Consider the following 18,759-nt stretch of genomic DNA (forward strand, 5'->3'; position numbering starts at 1 on the left):
AAAAAGTAAAAATTAAACCTCTAACTTTAATTAAGGGAGGATTATTAAAAAGTAAAAATTAAACCTCTAACTTTAATTAAGGGAGGATTATTAAAAAGTAAAAATTAAACCTCTAACTTTAATTAAGGGAGGATTTTTAAAANAAGAAAAGTCAGAAAATTTCAACAGCCTCAGACCAATACTTTTTGAGTTATGTAAAAAAAATACAGGAGGGGGTCAAATTACCCCCCCCCCCCAGCAGGAATAGGGTTAAGAGAAAAGAATGTTTTTACTGGAAAGAATGAATTATTCATGTTCAAATTTAACTAAACTATTTTTTTTACAGATACCAAGCGAAAAGTGCAAAATAAAAAACCTAGAAAATTGGCAGGGTCTAATATATTAAGCAGTAAACTTACATAATATTCAGAGCTGAAAACTTTAGAATGAGATTTCCTTAATCACGATCGCTTAATCTAAGTATCCAATGCACATACTTTTGATTTTATTCTTAATCCTCTTTTGGATATCTCTACTGTATAAAAGTTATGTTTGATAACAATTACAGATACAATATGCTATATCGATCAGACTAATATCCGATTGAATTAAAGCCAGCTGTGCACATGCCGGCTTTTAGAGCATTTAAACAAATATAAATTTAATCATTTTAATATGAAATTATTCAAAAACATAACTTAGGACTATTGTCATTTTTAACATTTGTCTTAATAAACATTAATCCAAAACTTACGTTCGTTCAATCGATGTTTAGTTCAATGATATGACACCATCAACACCAGAAATCAAAACCGGTTTTTTAAAAGTTAAAGAGTACATCTTAACATGATACGCTGATTGGTTAAATTTTTAACTTCTTTCTTGGATATGCATTTTAAAATAATCTTGGGTTTAGTAAAACCAGAAGTTTATGCATTAATCTTGATATCCATCATTCTATAGTTTTCAGCTCAGATTTGTTACTTTTCTTATCAATCGACAATGTCACAATTTGTCCATTTTAAGATTATTTCTCAAATTCTTCCTTGTGCCTTAATCTTATTTATAATATTTTTTTCGCTGGGTTTTATTTAAAATGATTGATAATTATGGTCAGATGACTAATAGTCAGCCTTCAGGTAGATAAATATAGATTTTAAACTTTATTTTTTCTTATAATACCGGTTTTTTTAGGGGGGTGCACAAAAAAATGTGATCACAAATTTGTAAGCTCGAACTTTCAACAATTAATGTATGTTATTAGAAATATGTATGCTAGGGATGGACAGTTTTGACTTTTTTGAAAAACGTTCGATTCGTTTATAAAGAAAAACAATCTGAAAACGAAATGATCATTCTTGAAAACGATAGTTTTTAAAAAATAAAACTTTTTACAAAAACGAAAAGTTTTGTCCTTTCGTTTCGTTTTTTGTTTTCAAAAGCTTAAAACTAACACTTCGCAAAGTTTGAACAATTCTTTTTTTTAAACGAATGTTTGTTTTGAAAAATCCAAAACGAAATTTCGTTTTCCCGATCATTTTTAAAAATGCATGCTCATCCCCTACATATAGATTGTAGGACGTAGGTAGACGTTCTTTAGAAATTATATATTTATATTATTTAAAACTGGCATTGTACACTGTACACTGTACACTGTACACTGTACACTGTAAGCTGTACACTGTACACTGTACACTGTAAGCTGCATGCTGTACTCTGTATGCTGTACTCTTTACACTGTATACTCTGTACACTGTACGCTTTACACTGCATGATGTACACTGTATGCTGTACAGTGTAGTCTGTAGACTGCACGCTGTACACTGTACGCTGTAAACTGTACGCTGTACACTGTACACCGCACACTGCATGCTGTACACTGTATGCTGTACACTGTGCTCTCTACTCTGTAAACTCTACTCTGTACACTGTACTCTGTACTCAGTACTATGTAAAATGTAAGCTTCACTCTGTTCGCTGTATTCTGTACGATGGATTCTGTATGCTTTACTCTCTATGCTGTACTCTTTGTGCTGTACTCTGTACGCTGTACACTGTACGCTGTACACTGTACGCTGTACATTATTTTGATTTTTTTTCGGTCTAAGTCGTATGTTCCAACTTCCTCAATTTGTATGGGCGCTACGCTCTTCGGTATGAGACGTTTTTATCAATTTTCTCCTTATAGACGCAACAGATAGAAGTAAGATTAGTAGCGATCAAAAGCGCTTTTTTATCGCATAAAGCCTATACCCCCTATCATTTTTCGCGAACACTCCCTTTAAATAAGCTTTTGAGAGAAAAAATGTTTAAAATTTCTAATATGAAATTGGATAAATTTGCTATCAAAGTTTGTGTACATTCATAGCAAGAAAAGGATCTACGAGGTATAACAATCATACTAGTAGTGTCGCATATATTTGAGTTTCTTCTTCACATAAATTTTACTAGAAGGGAATCATTCATTTGGTGTACAGTCCAGTTTTGCCTCATAAAGTCTTTATTTGTACAGTACTGCTTGCCTTGGCTAGTTGAAATTCGGCCAGGTTCATGAAATGAACTGGAATGTACCATACCTTTTGTCTTTTTTATAATGTGTAATTTTACATTGTACGTGTGTTTGTTGTTCTCTGTACATAGTACTTTGTACACTTTTTAGAAAATGAGGTTTTTGTGTTTCTGGAATCCAGAGTTTAAAGTCCATGTTTACTTACAAGCATTATCTAAGGTTTGAACAGTATAAAAGAATGAATAAGTTTATGAATTTATTAGTGCTTTATAAAGTTTAAAACTTTACTGCTAAACTCAGAAAAAAATATAAGGTAAAATATTCATTTATCAATTTAATTTAAGCAATCAAGAAAACAGTTATGAATCATTTTACTAAACAACATTTGTTTCTTTCAGGTATGATTCTTTCGATTGTATCTATTCTTTTTGCTGGATATCTGGCCTCCTGTAGCAAGGTAAGTTTATATATCCATTCAAACCCTATCCTGCTATTTAAAGGCAAATCAGTATGCTTTATTTAATGAAAATGTGAAAACGATTTCACTTAATAATTAATCTTACAGCTTTCTTTCTATTTTCATATTTGTAGTTATAAGCTAGGTTTTATTTGTCATTATGTTTATATTGGTATTTATTGTAGGGATTTGTTTCTGCAGAAACAACTGCTGTACTTCTAGGAGGTGGCTATGGTAAGTTTTTCTTATTTTATTCTTATACAATAAAGAAACCAAAATATACACTTCTGTAGAACACATATATTTGTTCATTAAATCTATATAAACATTAACATTTAACATTGTTTTATTTTCAAACATATAAATTAAATTATCAATATTGAATCAAATTATTGTTTAACAAATATTATGATTTATATAAAAAAAAATCAACATAGACTTATTTTCCTTGGAAACCTTCAACTTTTAAATTAAAAAATCTAATTTTAGTAGTAAATTAATTTTTAAAATACATTTTTAAATTAACTAGAATATATGATATAATATAATTATAATATGAAAGTTTTTATGTTCTCAAATAATTTTTTAAAAATATTTTCTTAAATATTTCAGTTAGACAGAAACATTAATGAATCATATTAAAATTATGTTTATATAGATGGGAAAACTGAATCATATCCCTGTGATGTGGCAATAGGAGATATTGGTGGACTATGGGGACTAGGTTAACATTCTTTTGTAAAGAATATATCTTGAGCTTAGAATTCAAATAAAGTTAAAAACAAGCATAAATAATATAATGTGGTTTACAACGAGAAAATCAAATTTAAATACACAATTTTAATTTATCACAGAATTATAGATTAATGTATCTTACAATATGGAATTCTTATGATTAATACAACAAAATATAATTTATTTTCTAACTATGAGAACATAAGAACATAAGAAAATAAATGTATATATTTTGTATAATATATTGGTTTTAATAAAGGTGTATTTTTAGTTAATTATATTAATATATCCTAGGAGCTGCAGTTCTGAATGGACAGATTGTTTACTGCGGGGGAAATGATCTAGCTTTATGGTGATATGCAACTTAGGAGTTGATACATAACGTTTAATTACATTAAATACTAGAATAGGATTTACTAATATTTAAGCCAATCTATTACTTAATGATTATTCAGTGCTAAATTCATATTCAAAGTTTCCCTATTAAAACAGATGATTAAATATGATATAATTTAGACATTTTATATTGGAAATTCTTGAACATTTAGGTTTTATATTTTAGAAATAATCACTGTAAACAAAGTAACTTAACACCTTCTAATCTTTTATAAAATGTCTCAGGTCAACCTGATTTTGTTGACCTTAGACATTTTTATTACTATGAATACTATTAGATGAAATTGTTGTAAGTTTAATATATCAATGGTTTACACCATCAGATTCAAAGATATTGGGATTAGAAAATTTAAGTTTTTGACAAGTAATCTATAAGTTCTTTTGATAAAGAATAACTAGACATAAGTGCAGAAATTAGTTATTTTACTGAAACCGTTCATAAAAACTAAGTCTTTGACACAATTTTATAATCCTTATAACTTTGCCAGATAATGGTGTAAACTTACACTATTTGAGGTAACAGAATTCATAGTTTATAAGATTGGAAAATCAGAGTTTGTAGCAAAGACTCAATTCATTTAAATGCAACTATTATTCTTTGATGCAATAAACCTTTCTTTGTGTTTTTTACACTAAGATTGGAGCATTTTAACTTTTTAGTATATTCTGCTAGTTTTTTTTAAGAGCTACAGCAATTCCTAAAAGAAATTAATTAAATTTTTTTAATTGAATAAATACATTCAATACAAAATAAAATAGTGATGGAGGGAGAGGGGATTTAAACACATTGTAATAAAAATAAAGTGTGTTAAACTCCTAAATGTTGCAAACCTATACCTATAGAATGGCGCATGTAGAATATAGTGAACTAGTGAAAACTAATAAATCAAACAATAATATAATACAGAATATAAATTATATGTATTAAAAAGATGAAAATTCACTAAATAAAAGTTGAAATTGAATATTTTTGTTTAGCAACTGTTACAAGAATGAGGGAATGGGCTGGATAGAGTTTGCAAGTATGAATGTGGCTAGAGGATACTTTACCCTGACTACACTAGGAGACAAGATACTTGCTGCAGGAGGATATGATTCACAGGAGTATGTTCTATGTTTATTTTTATTTGTTTCATAACCCTTTTCGTTCTTTGCTATTAAGAACATGGATATTTCTAAATTAAAATATTGAATTATTATATAAACATTCTTACAAACTGGAATACTTCAATCAAACCCCTTCACCTGTATCATTTAAAATTATATATTTGTTTACTAGGAGGACTGCTACTGTGGAGGTGTTTGATGGATCCTCCTGGAAGCTTCAAAACTATGAATTAACATCTGCAAGATCTAGTCACTGTGCTGTTCCTATCGGGTATACACTTTATTTTTATCTATTAATCATGGCAAGTGCACACATATAATTAATCAATAATGATGAAATAAGATGAATTCTTATACAGAATATATGCTGTTGTCAAATATTTGCCACCAGGTTTTCAAAAATAAATCTAGTAAGATGTATCTACTTATATATTTATTACAAACATTGTTCAAGTTTGCTAAATTCCCCTTTTAAAAGAACAAACTGTTAAAGATATCTTACATCTAAAGTTGGCACAATTGAACATAATCATATGATAATATCATCAAAAATAAAACTGCCAGAATTTTTAATTATTTTTTATATTTCTTAACATTTATATTCTAGTGTGAGTCAAGTGATGCTGCTTGGAGGAGAATCTGTATACAACTACTTATCTCTTGTTGAAGTCTACAGTATTGAAGAGGGATTCATTGCAGAGCTTCCATCAATGCCAACTGCAAGGTAATCTTTCTAAATATATCTGAAGACTGAAACATTTAAATATGTTCTATTTATATTTTTCATGATTTTTTCTAATATTAATAGCATCATTCTTAAATTGATGATAAGTTTGAAAATACTTCTCACAAATACTTACAATGAATATACAAAAATATACAAATGCATTTAATTAATTTAAATATTCAAATCTAATGTTATCAACAATTCATAATCTTAATAATAATAAAAATAAATTAATCTTTTAAAATTTTTAATTTCATAATCATGTAATGAATTATGTAACCATGCTAGTAATTTCTGATTTATCTATGTTCGTTTATCTATCTTATCATATTTCATGTTGACCCCTACTGGCCAGTACGGTCAGTTTAATTTCACCGTTATATAAAGTAAATTAGTTGAGTACTACTTGTTGGTTTACACGGACGTACCTAGAGCCTAGAGTTTTGGCTAGAGAGAGAGAGTCGGTTAGATTCTGAATAAGACTTTGAGTTGAGTTATCATTGCAGTATATAGCATCTAGATATCTTACAAAAGTGGTGGCAGCGGTGGGATTATAATATAACCTAAATCTAGATGCCAGAGACTCCAAAAGTATTTCGGAAGAAAAGTAAAGTGAGAACCTGGTTTAACGGATTAGCCAGAGAAGTGTAGACAGGAGAGGATTTGCCTGTGAGAGGGTCAAGTGGGGCTACAGGAAATACAGTGGCTACCTTTCAGGGATACCCAAGTTTACCCAGTGATTCGGAATCGGAAGTAGAGATGGAGGGACCATCTTACCCAGCGATAGATGGCCTGGGGGAGATGAGGCAACAGTTTCAGATGCTACAAGCACAGTTGGCGGAGACTAAGGATAAATTGGCGAGTATAGAACAGAAAGATAAGGAGAAATCATTCGCTCAGACTTGGCAGGAGTCAGCTACACCAGACCCAAGATTCTATCGGAAGAATAGTGGCAATACTAGAACGCCCTAAGGTGGAAGATGCTCAAGAAGTTTACTTGACTTATCTGAGAGCGGAGAAGGCAGCTGGCAAAGGAGATAGGCCGACGTTGAGAGATCTGAGCAAGGCGGAGGCGGAGTATAAGAAGAGGATGTTGAATTTTAGCTGTACAGCTCCAACCTATGATGGTAACCCTGCCAAAGTGTTTGACTGGTGTGGCGAATTAGAGAAGCATCTGTCAAGAAACGAATGTGAAACGATCCCTAATGATACCATAAAGAGGATGCTGTTAGACTGTATAACGGGAAAAGCACAGTCTGAGGTAGTATTGTTGAAACCTGATGGATTAGCTTTTGACAATTACGAGATTGGTGAATTCTTTCAGGAATTACTAAAAAAGTTTACTCATGAGAAGGATGAGGAAGGCAGGAAGATGGAGTATATGCAGCGGAGACAGGCGAGAAACGAAGATGCTAGGCAGTACTACACAGACAAGCTAAGGTTATTCGTGCAAGCATACCCCCCAGCCCAGAGGAGTCTTGTGGAATTCAAGACTAGTATGCTGTTAGGACTGTATAACGCTGAACTGAGGAAAACGTGCCTGAAATTTATGCCTAAAGAGATTAAACATGAATGGGAGATTAAAGCAGTTCTGGACCACCAACTGGTAAACCTGAGGACTTATAATATGGACCCAAGGGCTCCAGCACAAGATATGTCAGGCTTACATAGTACCTATGGGTATGATAGGAGTGAGATGACTAAGGCCAACGAGATGTTGAAGACAGGGCAGGTACCCATGGACGTCAACGCCATGCCAGGGCTGGTGGAGGACGTGTCGGATGTGGAGGAGTTTGATGTCGAGGGTGGGGTGAATGCTCTGCAGAGTGGAGAGGCGTGTTATTTTTGCAAGAAAACCGGTCATCAGAAGAGAGACTGCAGGAAGTTCGAAGAATGGAAGAAGAAAAACCCCCACAGGAAACCTGGGGGGAAACCCTCGGAGTGATAATTCCTGCCCATCAATTTCATGTTATAATTGTGGGAAAGAGGGCCATATTGCCAGGGAATGCAGAGGAGAACGTAGAAACCAAGGAAGGAGAGGGAACGATGGATATGGAGGCGGACAGATGGCGGATATGGCCAAATCTATGGCAGTGATGCAGGAAGTTCTGAAGAAACTGGTTCCAGAAGCGGTTTTTCCCTAGGGAGTTGCGATGATGGACGGTCGTCAGCTCCTATGATTACAGAAAATAATGATGTGAATGTAAATAATAATTGTTTAATAAACTTTTCTGTTAATCCAAATGTCCTTGATTTGTGTGAATTAATACCGGAAGTGAAGAGTGATAGAGTTAGAACGGAAGTATTAGATAATATAGACAAGGTTGGGGAAATATCTAATGGTTTTAACCCGGAAGTGAGAGGTAGTTTGAGACCTAACGGACATACAGATTTCAAACTAAAAGAGTGGGAAAAGAATATTCTCACACATCTGAACAATGTTAATTTAGTTGAGAAAAACAACCGTAAAACCTTGTATGTGAAATTTAAGTTATTTAAACGAGATATATACGGGTTAGCCTTAGTAGATACAGGCAATTTAGTGAAAGGTACTTTAGTGTCAAGTGAATTCTGGGAGATGATAGTGGGGAAAATGTTAGAGGAAGGTAACACTAGAGTACACACGGCAGAGAAAGGTGGGAAAGGGTTGAGAGTATTAGGGAAAGGAGAAAGGATTAAGTTCTACTTGGATGGTCTAGACTGTAGATTTGAGGTAGAACCGATCGTGATAGAAGGCCTAAATCATAATGTGAATTTTGCTATCGAGTTTTTTCGCCAGCAGGAAGTGTCTATATCCTGTACTGAGAAGGAAGTGAAACTAGTAACCGGAAGTAAGGGACAAGAAAGGCTAATGAGGCTGTGCAGTGCTGATGGTAAACCTTTCCCTTTCATGATTAAAGGCAGAAGGGTAGATAAGGAAGCAAAGAAGTATGCGCAAGTAATTCCCACGGTGTGGAAAGCAGAGAGAAGGGAACCGGAAGTAAACAACCTTAGTAACATGGAGGAAGTGGTAGAGAGGAAGTTATGGTCTGCGGAGAAGGTAAATATCCCTGCAGGAAGTGCGAAACTAGTTAAGGTGAGAACAGAAGGGAACTGGAAGGGTGCTGGGGTAGTAGAATCATTGCCTGTAGAAAATCAGGAGAAGGGGAGAAAAGTGTTACTTCCGGAGAATGCGTATGACCTGTCAGGAAGTGTACAAGCAGTATACATGGAGAACCATGCAGAAGAGTGTGTAGAGTTGTGCGTAGGACAGAAGCTGGGCACTATACATAGTATGTGCATAGATAAACAGGCCTGGATTAAAGAAGAGTTAAGGGGAAGTACGGCACAGGATTTAGATGAAGAGGAAGTGTGCAATTCACAGGAATCACTTAATTCTCTGCACGAATCTGATTTCCCAACAGAAGAGAGTAGGAGAAAGTTTATCAAGGATAGTTTCAAGATAGATGAGAACGAGATTTTGAACCGGGATGCAAAGTTGAAAGAGGAAGTAATCAAACTCTTTCTGGAGAACTTTTCTACGTTGGCTCTTCACCAAAATCATTATGGTAAAACAGATTTATTGGAGCTGAGGATAGAACTACAACCAGGGGCAGTACCTAAGAGATCTAAGGTGAGGCCATTGAACCCAGATCAGCGTGCAAACTTGAAGGAACAATTGGATGAGTGGATCCAACTGGGGATTATAGAACCTGCATACAGTCCCTGGGCATCGCCACTAGTTCCGGTGAAGAAAAAGGATGGAAGGACAAGATGGGTGACCGAACTGAGGCAGCTTAATGATGTCACAATCAAGGATGCTTATCCTCTGATGAATATTCAGGAAAAACTACAAAAGTTGAAGGGTGCAAAAATCTTCACTTCAATAGACGCCTGCTGGGCATATCACGCTATACAGATAGAAGAGGGGAGCAGGGATTGTAAAGCTTTTATTAGTCCTTTCAGCACCTTTCGTTATATAAGGATGCCCTTTGGACTGTCAAATGCCGGAAGCGTTTATAGCCGGATGTTGCACCTAGCCCTGGCACATTTATCTGTGGAGTACTGGTTATCCTACCTCGACGACATCCTTGTTTACTCCATGGACACCTGGGATCACTTGAAGCACCTGAAGAGCATTGTAGAGGCTCATAGGAAGGCAGGGATCAAAATTCAACCCAAGAAGACGAAGATATTTCAGACAGAAACCGAATACTGATGACATAAAGTGAGCCAGGGCGGAGTACAGATGTTAGAACAATATGTGAAGGATATACAGAGCTGGCCACGTCCCACTAGTTGTAAGGAAATCTTGTCATTTCTTGGGTTCACGGGTTATTACAGGGGAAGTATTCGGCTTTGACCAACAGGATAAATAGTCTGAAGAAGGCGGAGAAATTTGAATGGACCGAAGATCATGGAGAAGAATTTCCTGGAGTTGAAGGCGGAGTTTTCGGCAGGGCGGATACAAGCTTATCCAGATTTTGATTCTGATGAACCTTTATTCTTACTACGGACTGGTTGTCTTTAAACATTGCAGGGGTTTTGTCACAGAAACAAGAGGGGGTGGAACATTTTCTAGGCTGTTGGGGGCGTAAATGTAACCGTTAAGAGAGACATTACTCCAGCGCCAAGGGAGAGCTACTCGCCCTGGTGAAGTGTATGAAGAAGTGGGAACATATTCTGAAGTACACAGATACTGCTAGTTTGAAGTATATTGTGAACTTGGTACGCGGAACTGGCTCAGTTTGAGTTTGTTGTGATACATCAGAAAGGAAGTGAGAACATTAATGCAGATGCCTTGTCCAGAGCCAAACATTTAGATGAGCCAACAGCAGAAGAAAACGAAGAATATCAGGAAGCTAACGAAGTGGGAGAAATGAAGATAACCTTTGCATGGGAAATAGAAGGAAACCCTGTGGAGATAGGAAAATCGAGGCGGACGTTTGCCAGATATCCGCCCGCTATTCACAACCTGAGCAACGAGACTAGATTTGAGATAATAGAAGGAAATGAATTAAGGAAGTTACAGGAAGAGGATGCAGTCTGGAAGGAAGTGATTAAGTGGATAGTGGATGGCAAGATACCCAAGATGCAGGAAGTGAGGGGAGGAATACAGGAAGTGATATCAGTGAGGCAGATATTCAATCCTACTCTGTTTGTAATGCATAATGGAATCCTATGTTATAACCGTCACACTGATCCAGCTAAGCCATATGATGCCCTACATGTTTGTGTACCAGTGGTGAAGTTAGAGGAAGTGTTCAAGATTTGTCATGAGGGCGTGGCTGGAGGACATAGGGGCGTGGCTGGAACGTTAGATAAGTTTCAGAGAACATTCTTTGCAATGTCTGCACGGGAGAAAATCCGTAGACTAGTAGATCGGTGTAACAACTGTTTAACTAAGGAAAGGAGTATTCAAAACAAGAGAGGGCCTCATGTGCCTAGTACAGTGGGAAATGTAGGAGAGAAAGTATTCATAGATTTAGTTTAAATGTCGGAAACTGTGAGAAAGAACTGTTACATGCTGACGGTACAGGATGGATTCACAAGATTTGCTAGTGCTTATCCTATTTGCAACAAGGAGGCAGGCACTGTGGCTAGAGTATTGATAAGGGAGCATTTCAGCATTTTCGGTCTGCCAAACCAAATTCACTCCGATAACGGAGCTGAATTTGTCAACAAGTTATGGATTGAACTATTCAGTGAATTAAAGATTTTGCATACAAGAACCCCCCCATATAACCCCTTCTCTAACATAGTGGAAAGATGGCATAGAACAATAGTGGGTATTCTGAGAACCATGGGCAGGGAGATGCAAAATGAATGGGACCTAGGGGTAAAGGCGGCTTGTCTGGCCTACAACCCTACGGTGCATAGAAGTACAGGCCAGACTCTGTTCTTTGCAACCTTTGGAAGGGAAGCCATAGTTCCTATCCATTGGGTGTACCCCATTCCCAAAGCAGATGTGGAGAAAGATGTAACTGCCTGGACAGAGACTATACAAGAGAGGTTCCAAACTGCCTATGCTGGAATGAGAGAAAAACAACAACAGACAGTACAAAGAAATGCTCAATACTACAAGCCAATCCTGAACCACTTCAACATAGGTCAGTGGGTATGGATCTTTGACCCTAGAATAGTTCCAGGCAGCTGTGATAAACTCAGGTCATATTGGGCTGGGCCCTACAAGATAATCAGGTTAATGGCCCCAGCACTGGCGGAGGTGATTGCTGTGTTCGAGCAAGGGAAACCAAGAATCGTTAGCATAGACATTCTCAAAGAGTTTCGAGGGGAGAACAATGTGCATGGTTTCCCCAGTGACCCTCCCCACCCCTCTTTTCAAGGAGGGGATGAAATTACAGAAATTCCTAACTTGGAGTTAAAGAGACTGATAACAGAAGAAATCAAGATACAAGAGAGACAGCTGGACAGAAGAGAACGAGACCCAGGAGAAAAGAGGGACAATGCAGGTCAGACAGAACCACAGGAGGTCAGACAGACTGACCACGAGACACAGATCACATCTAATTGTGAAGAGGCCAGGGGGTAGCCCCCCCCCCTTCTAGACTTGGACAGAGAGGTGGAAATGCAAGGAGGGGAAGAGAGAGGGGCGGAGCACCAGTCTGATATCAGAATGGAAAATACAGAGGAGCCGACCCTGCTGACCGAAACTCAAGAAAACGTGATAGAAGAAAACGTGTAGATATGCAGGAGAAGGGTGCAGGGGTCAAGAGGGGGCAATGGGAGCACGTGGAGAATCTCGTTAACGCAAAATTGAGAAGAAGAGAAGGGATAAAGCGTGGTTTACAAGACATTGAGCCTATTAGTTATGAAGAGTATGATAACAGCTGGGATCTTGAGGACCAATCAAAGAGATGTAAAAGAGCGGTGAACTGTTTATTGGTCAGCTGCGGATGTAAGAGAGAGACCGCCATGATTGAACCAATCAGGAGGGAGCAGGGAGATGACGTCAGCACAGTAGAACATAGCCAGACCCCGACCATGCCGGTACATGTAATACCTGTTGCGGCTGCAGAACAGGGCAAGCGGGCCACGACCCAAAACACGGCCGGGACAGTGCATCCAGTCTTGATACCGGGCCCTAGTAGCAACAGCGCGGGCCGGTTCAGTGATACCTCGGCAGGGTTTAGCGCCGAGATACTTGCGGCCAGTTCAAATTCTACATCAGATACTGTTAGTCAGTCAATAAGGGATACAAGGAGGCGCAACAGGGCATGGGGTAGCTCTCTGGTTCGTATAGGAGTAATGCTACTATTTATGTTCCTCTCCCTCACAGTTACGGAGGGTGTTAAAGATTGGAGCCAATCATCTCATCAGAGGTATATAACAATCGGCATACTCCAACCCAGGATGCACAACTACCGGATGTCAGGGGAAGAATCGTTTTCTTCCAATAAAATTGAGCGTAACCTAACAACAAGAAACCAAGGAGTCCTTAGGATAAGGGAGTGCTATGTTCCAAATATCAGAGATACCAGACTAGTTTCAGTACATCGAAAAAATGCTATATCAATGGAAGGTGACCTACTGCAACATGCGGAGGCGAGAGGACCGAACGTTAGATGCGTCTCCAGGGATCGACATGGCATTATAGGTTATGCTGGATGATGATGTTGATGACAAATTTAATGAGAGATAGTCAGCTTCGTAGACTATACTCTCATCACTTCTGCCCGTGGTATTTGTAATTAATTATGTAACCATGCTAGTAATTTCTGATTTATCTATGTTCGTTTATCTATCTTATCATATTTCATGTTGACCCCTACTGCCCAGCACAGTCAGTTTAATTTCACCTGTATATAAAATAAATTAGTTGAGTACTACTTGTTGGTTTACATGGACGTACCTAGAGCCTAGAGTTTTGGCTAGAGAGAGAGAGTCGGTAAGATTCTGAATAAGACTTTGAGTTGAGTTATCATTGCAGTATATAGCATCTAGATATCTTACAATCATACTCTTTGTCTGGTGCTTTCTAAATAAAAAACCTTTTTTTTGCTATTAAAGGAATTTATTTTTGCCACTAACTCTCAATTTATAATTCATATATCTTTGCAACCCAATGTCATAGACCTTTAATACTTAAAATAATAAATTCTGTAAGATAAAATCGTCCAATTTTGAGAATCAAATGTTTAAACCATCTGCAGGTTGCAAAGAAATGGGGATTAGAAAAATTGGGGTTGTTGCTAAAACTCTGTTCCTTTGTGATGAATTGCATTTATGAAAAAATCATATTGGACAGCTGGAGGAGTCAATGCTGGAGTTCTAGATGTTGTAGAAATATTTAATTCTTTCACAGACACCTGGAGGAGTGGGCCTAAGCTGACCAGGGAGAGAGGGCATCTAACAATGGAGGTGCTGGACAACAACCTGGTAGTATTTGGAGGGTATGGAGGTGGAGGTGTAGACAGCCTGGAAATTCTAAATGGAGAAGAGTGGAGGGAGGAACCTCTGCAATATTCACATGCTGAACATGCCTCTGTATCAATTACTTGTAATTGATACAGAGATGTATGTTCATTCTATTGTAACTTAAATTAATAATTTGATTTAAAATATTGCCTTTTCTAAAAATAAATTGGATTTAATGCAGCAAGTTCTTATTAATTGTTCTGAATAAAATGAAAAGGAATAGAGTACAGAAGTTTCAAGTTTTAAATACCACACTTTGAAACATAACAAATTCAGTGTATTATGTTATCTATGGTTTGATAAAAAATCATTAAAAAATCTATCTACTTGATATTGGTGTTGAATGATAGAAAAAGAAGAATGTAAATTATTACATAAGAATATTTGAAAAAGTGTCACTTAATGAGACTTAATGTAGATCAAAAATTAGTGAATTCTACTTGCCACTTACTCCATTTTTTATACTAATTGAAGTAAGTACCGATCATGACGCAAAAGTTGATCGCGGTAATAAATGTTAGCAGGTTTCTGCTTGCTTCGTTTTTTGTTAATGAATGTAACAAATATTCAGTTGAATGTAACTAGAATTTAGTGTACAGCCGGCAAACTTACCTCGAGCAGTATAATCTTTGATATACAGGGTTACCCACAAAGGATGAGACTTCAGAGACAATTGTACTGTATTTGTTTAGTCCGTTTTCTTGTATTTGGGGATACTTGCAGGGCAAAAACTGGCTGAATTCTTTGCTTTATCATTTATTAAACCATCAAAATACTTAATTAAATGCAGAAACTAAAACTCAACAAGCTTCAAATTGTCGTATGTTCAGAGTTGTGGGTCGTCTTTACAGTCTCATCCTCTGTGGGTAACCCGGTATTAGAACGGATACTTATGGTCTGGTGCATGAAGTAAATACTGTTGATTATAAGCGGGGATTTCAGACAGTCTTGGATTATAAGATTTAAATAGACAGAGAGATAGATAAATAATGCAGCCTTTGAATCTGTCCTGAACTCTGCTTCTGATATATCCTATAATCATTCAATATTTTCTGTATACAAAATATTTTTCATTACAATAACATGGGAGATAGATAAACATATCAAGTTAAAATTAAAAATATAATGATATATATATATAATATATCAGATTAACTACAGATGGAAGAACCAACTTCAAATTAGGACAGTTAAATCATTTTTAAATGAATTTAAAGTTTGATATTTACGAAATTTTTAAACTTATGCATAAATATATTTAGACTCAGCTTTCCATGCCATAATTTGAACTCAATGCATCAAAAACTAAAGAAATTCGCAACTTTTAACATTTTTTTTAATAGATTAAACAGTTTTTTATTGAATCTCTTCTAAAAACCTTTCTTTGGGTTATTTTAGAATTCATGTGTGCAGGATCGGTTCAGCCGTTAACACATCAACAAACATACAAATTATCAGTTCATAAAACGTAGGTTAAAAATTTTGAATTAACATAATTTTTACACAAAATATTTTATTTTTTAATTTACTTTATTTTTCACCAGGAGAATATGAACTTCATACAGCTTTGTGCATCCATCTTTATTAAGTTTGTAAAACTTTTTAGTATTTTTTATGCAATTTATTTTTTCCTTAGTTGGCAACCAAACTTCTTTTTGGTTTGTGAACATTTGGAATTTATAATCTTTTCCAACAGAATTTTTGCTATTTTTTAAATAAACCACAACAATATTGGGCCCATAAAGAATTCCTTAGTTTAAATAAATTTCTTGTATTTAAAAATAAAAATGAGAAAAGAATGAATGCTGTATACTCTCTAGGAACTCTACACTGTTTCCTTAAGACCACAATGTTAATTGTCTGGGACAAATAATCCTTTAGTTACAGACTTTTTGTCCCTTGCTTACGAATTAGAAAGTATCAAATTTAACGACAAAATATCAGTGATTAAAAATCCATTACTTTCTCAAATAACGGATTTTTTGTCACTGACTAAAAGTAATTTCATTATTTAAAGATTTTTGTCTGCCACAAAAATTCATCCCCAATTATTATTCAAATTGAAAGGATGACACAGCTAATTTATCAGAATTTATTATGTCAATTGGTCTCTAGGGACTCTACAAGATGGATTATATTATTGTTGTAATAAATCAACAACAGAGAATAAAGAAGAATAAAGTAAAATAAAAATGTAAAAAAAAAGATCTATAAGTCAAAAATACCCAGCTGAAAATCATTTCCAGAGTTCCAAATAGGTAAGAATTGAAAATTTAACAGTTAAAAAAAAACTTTAAGCTCTTTTGTAAAATTTAAAAAATTCACAAGAAATTTAAGAATTCACCAAAAAATGTTCAATATTATTATTTTGTTTAAGAGCTATCTTTTTTTTTTATCCGTCACGGTGTATTTTAAAGATTTAAATTAATTTTATTTTACTTTTTTTAAAGTCCAGATCGGATCAAAACAAATCATAATATTTTTAAAATTTTATTTTTAATCTAAGCTCAATTATTTTTATATTTCATTTCAAAAAAAAAATTGAAACACCCTGTGAGGTTACTGTAAGATGAATTGCCAGCATCTCAATAAAGGTCACTGATCAAAAATTTTCTTTTAATAATACAAACTTTGTCACTTTTTGATGTTCTATAAAAATGCTTTACATGAAAATGTTTCCTATTTATTTAGTAATATTTTATCTTTACAAATTTCTTTAGAAAATATGGCAGACGTATCTCAGGCTTCATCAAACAAGAGTACATATTCTATATTCAATGTTCATTGTTAATTATGGAATTCTCCTAGGATATCTGGCTGAACAAGAGTACATATTCTGTATACAATGTTCATTGTTAAATATGGAATTCTCCTAGGATATCTGGCTGAACATGAGGTTTAAATAAAACCAAGACATGGGTTTTATTAATTCTCTCAGACCACTGATAAATTGGAAGGATTTAGATTTTATTTTATTCATTTTCACCAACTATGTAGTGTGCTATACTGTTTAAGTGTATTGCAATCTTTTGTACTGTTTTGTGTTTAATATAATATGGTGAACTTTACTGTTCTTTGCTCTCTGTTCTATGGTGTACTGTACTGTTCTGTACTGTGTTGTTTTTTCGTGTAATGTACTGTTCTGAACTGTGAGTTCGTAATATTTATATCTATATATAAATTTGGATTGTCTGGGTGTCTGTTTGTTTGTTTGTTTGTTTGTATCCAATAAACGTCAAAACGGCTGAACCGATCGGGCCAAAAAATTTTGTGGGACATCATGTGACCACAGGGAAGGTTTATGAATGATAAAAAAAATGTGTTTTAAAGGTTTTTAATTTTGTAAAAAAATTTAAATTCTTGAAAATCCGTGAATTATGTTTAAAAAATCTGCAAAAAATTTTGTCTTCTTTGTTTCAAAATGTAAACAAAAAGAACATGTTCACAATTTAAATAGAAGATGGGCGCGAAGCGCCCTATAAGCCTAGTATTATATAAATATATCTCTTTCCAAGAAATATAAAGACCAGGAACAGCCATATCTGATGCGTCAAATCTGTGTACTGCAGTGGGAGGAGATCAAAATAAAGAGTTCAGGGGCAAAACATCAATTATGTGGGATAATAAGATATATTGCTATCGTAGACATGAATAATGATTATAAAACCCAAGAATATTTGTTACTTGCGAGTATATGCTTTAAAGGCAGGAGAGGGAAACTTTATATGGTAAAATTCAGATGTTTCAATAAAAGTAAAACCAAGTTCTCATTCCATGGGAATCAATGCAAAAAGGGACAGTAGACATAATTCAATGTCTAACAGGACTGCACACTTAATTGTGTCCCACAGTGTACAGTATACAATCTGAGTTTGGCGTTCCTGGTATATAGTTCCTTGTCTCTCTCTATATATTTATATTTATATATATATATATATATATATTTATATATGAATTATATTAAATAAATAGTAGAAAATGTTCTGAACTTACTTAAAATTATAAATATAAGTTTTAAAACAAAATAATAGTTTAGAAGCTAAAATGTTTTCATGAGAAAAAGACACCAACCTTGATTTCCGTGCAAAACTCATTGACATATTGACGGTACAAATCATAATGGACATCATGCATTTCAGACATAAGGTTTGAAAACTTTGATCCAACTTTATAAATGTTAAAGTCAAAACTCAAAGTAAGTTGGAACTTTATCAAATATGAAAAAAGACATAAAATAAACTTTTTGTATTTCCGTTAAATATTTCCTGGGAGGAAGGACAAACATTTTTTGTTTAACCCTATAAAGGCTTAGGGGTCTGAATCTATGAATAGACTGAAAGGGGGATTTCCCACTCCCCCCCCCCACCTAGACAAAGTCCTTAGAGAATAGGTATAGGGTTGAAATGCATGATCATATCACAACTTTTCGAG

General features: G+C 35.0%; 1 protein-coding gene across 1 annotated transcript; it reads left to right on the forward strand.

Annotated features, from left to right (window-relative positions):
• Positions 1-2,759: 2,759 nt before the first annotated feature.
• Positions 2,760-5,915, forward strand: LOC111712047 (kelch-like protein 12). Its single transcript, XM_023486556.1, has 8 exons — positions 2,760-2,801; positions 2,887-2,945; positions 3,131-3,179; positions 3,604-3,669; positions 3,975-4,032; positions 5,055-5,180; positions 5,356-5,454; positions 5,791-5,915. Exons 2-8 carry the CDS (start codon positions 2,889-2,891, stop codon positions 5,909-5,911), a joined length of 576 nt encoding a protein of 191 aa, XP_023342324.1. The 5' UTR covers positions 2,760-2,801; positions 2,887-2,888; the 3' UTR covers positions 5,912-5,915.
• Positions 5,916-18,759: the final 12,844 nt, after the last annotated feature.

Source organism: Eurytemora carolleeae, unplaced genomic scaffold, assembly GCF_000591075.1.
Source record: "Eurytemora carolleeae unplaced genomic scaffold, Eaff_2.0 scaffold1088, whole genome shotgun sequence".
Taxonomy (NCBI): domain Eukaryota; kingdom Metazoa; phylum Arthropoda; class Copepoda; order Calanoida; family Temoridae; genus Eurytemora; species Eurytemora carolleeae.

Coding starts and splice junctions, on each gene's coding strand:
- LOC111712047 (XM_023486556.1), top strand. CDS start 2,889: ATGATTCTTTCGATTGTATCTATTCTTTTTGCTGGATATCTGGCCTCC. Junction 2,946..3,130: donor ATCTGGCCTCCTGTAGCAAG/GTAAGTTTATAT, acceptor TATTTATTGTAG/GGATTTGTTTCTGCAGAAAC. Junction 4,033..5,054: donor GGAAATGATCTAGCTTTATG/GTGATATGCAAC, acceptor ATTTTTGTTTAG/CAACTGTTACAAGAATGAGG.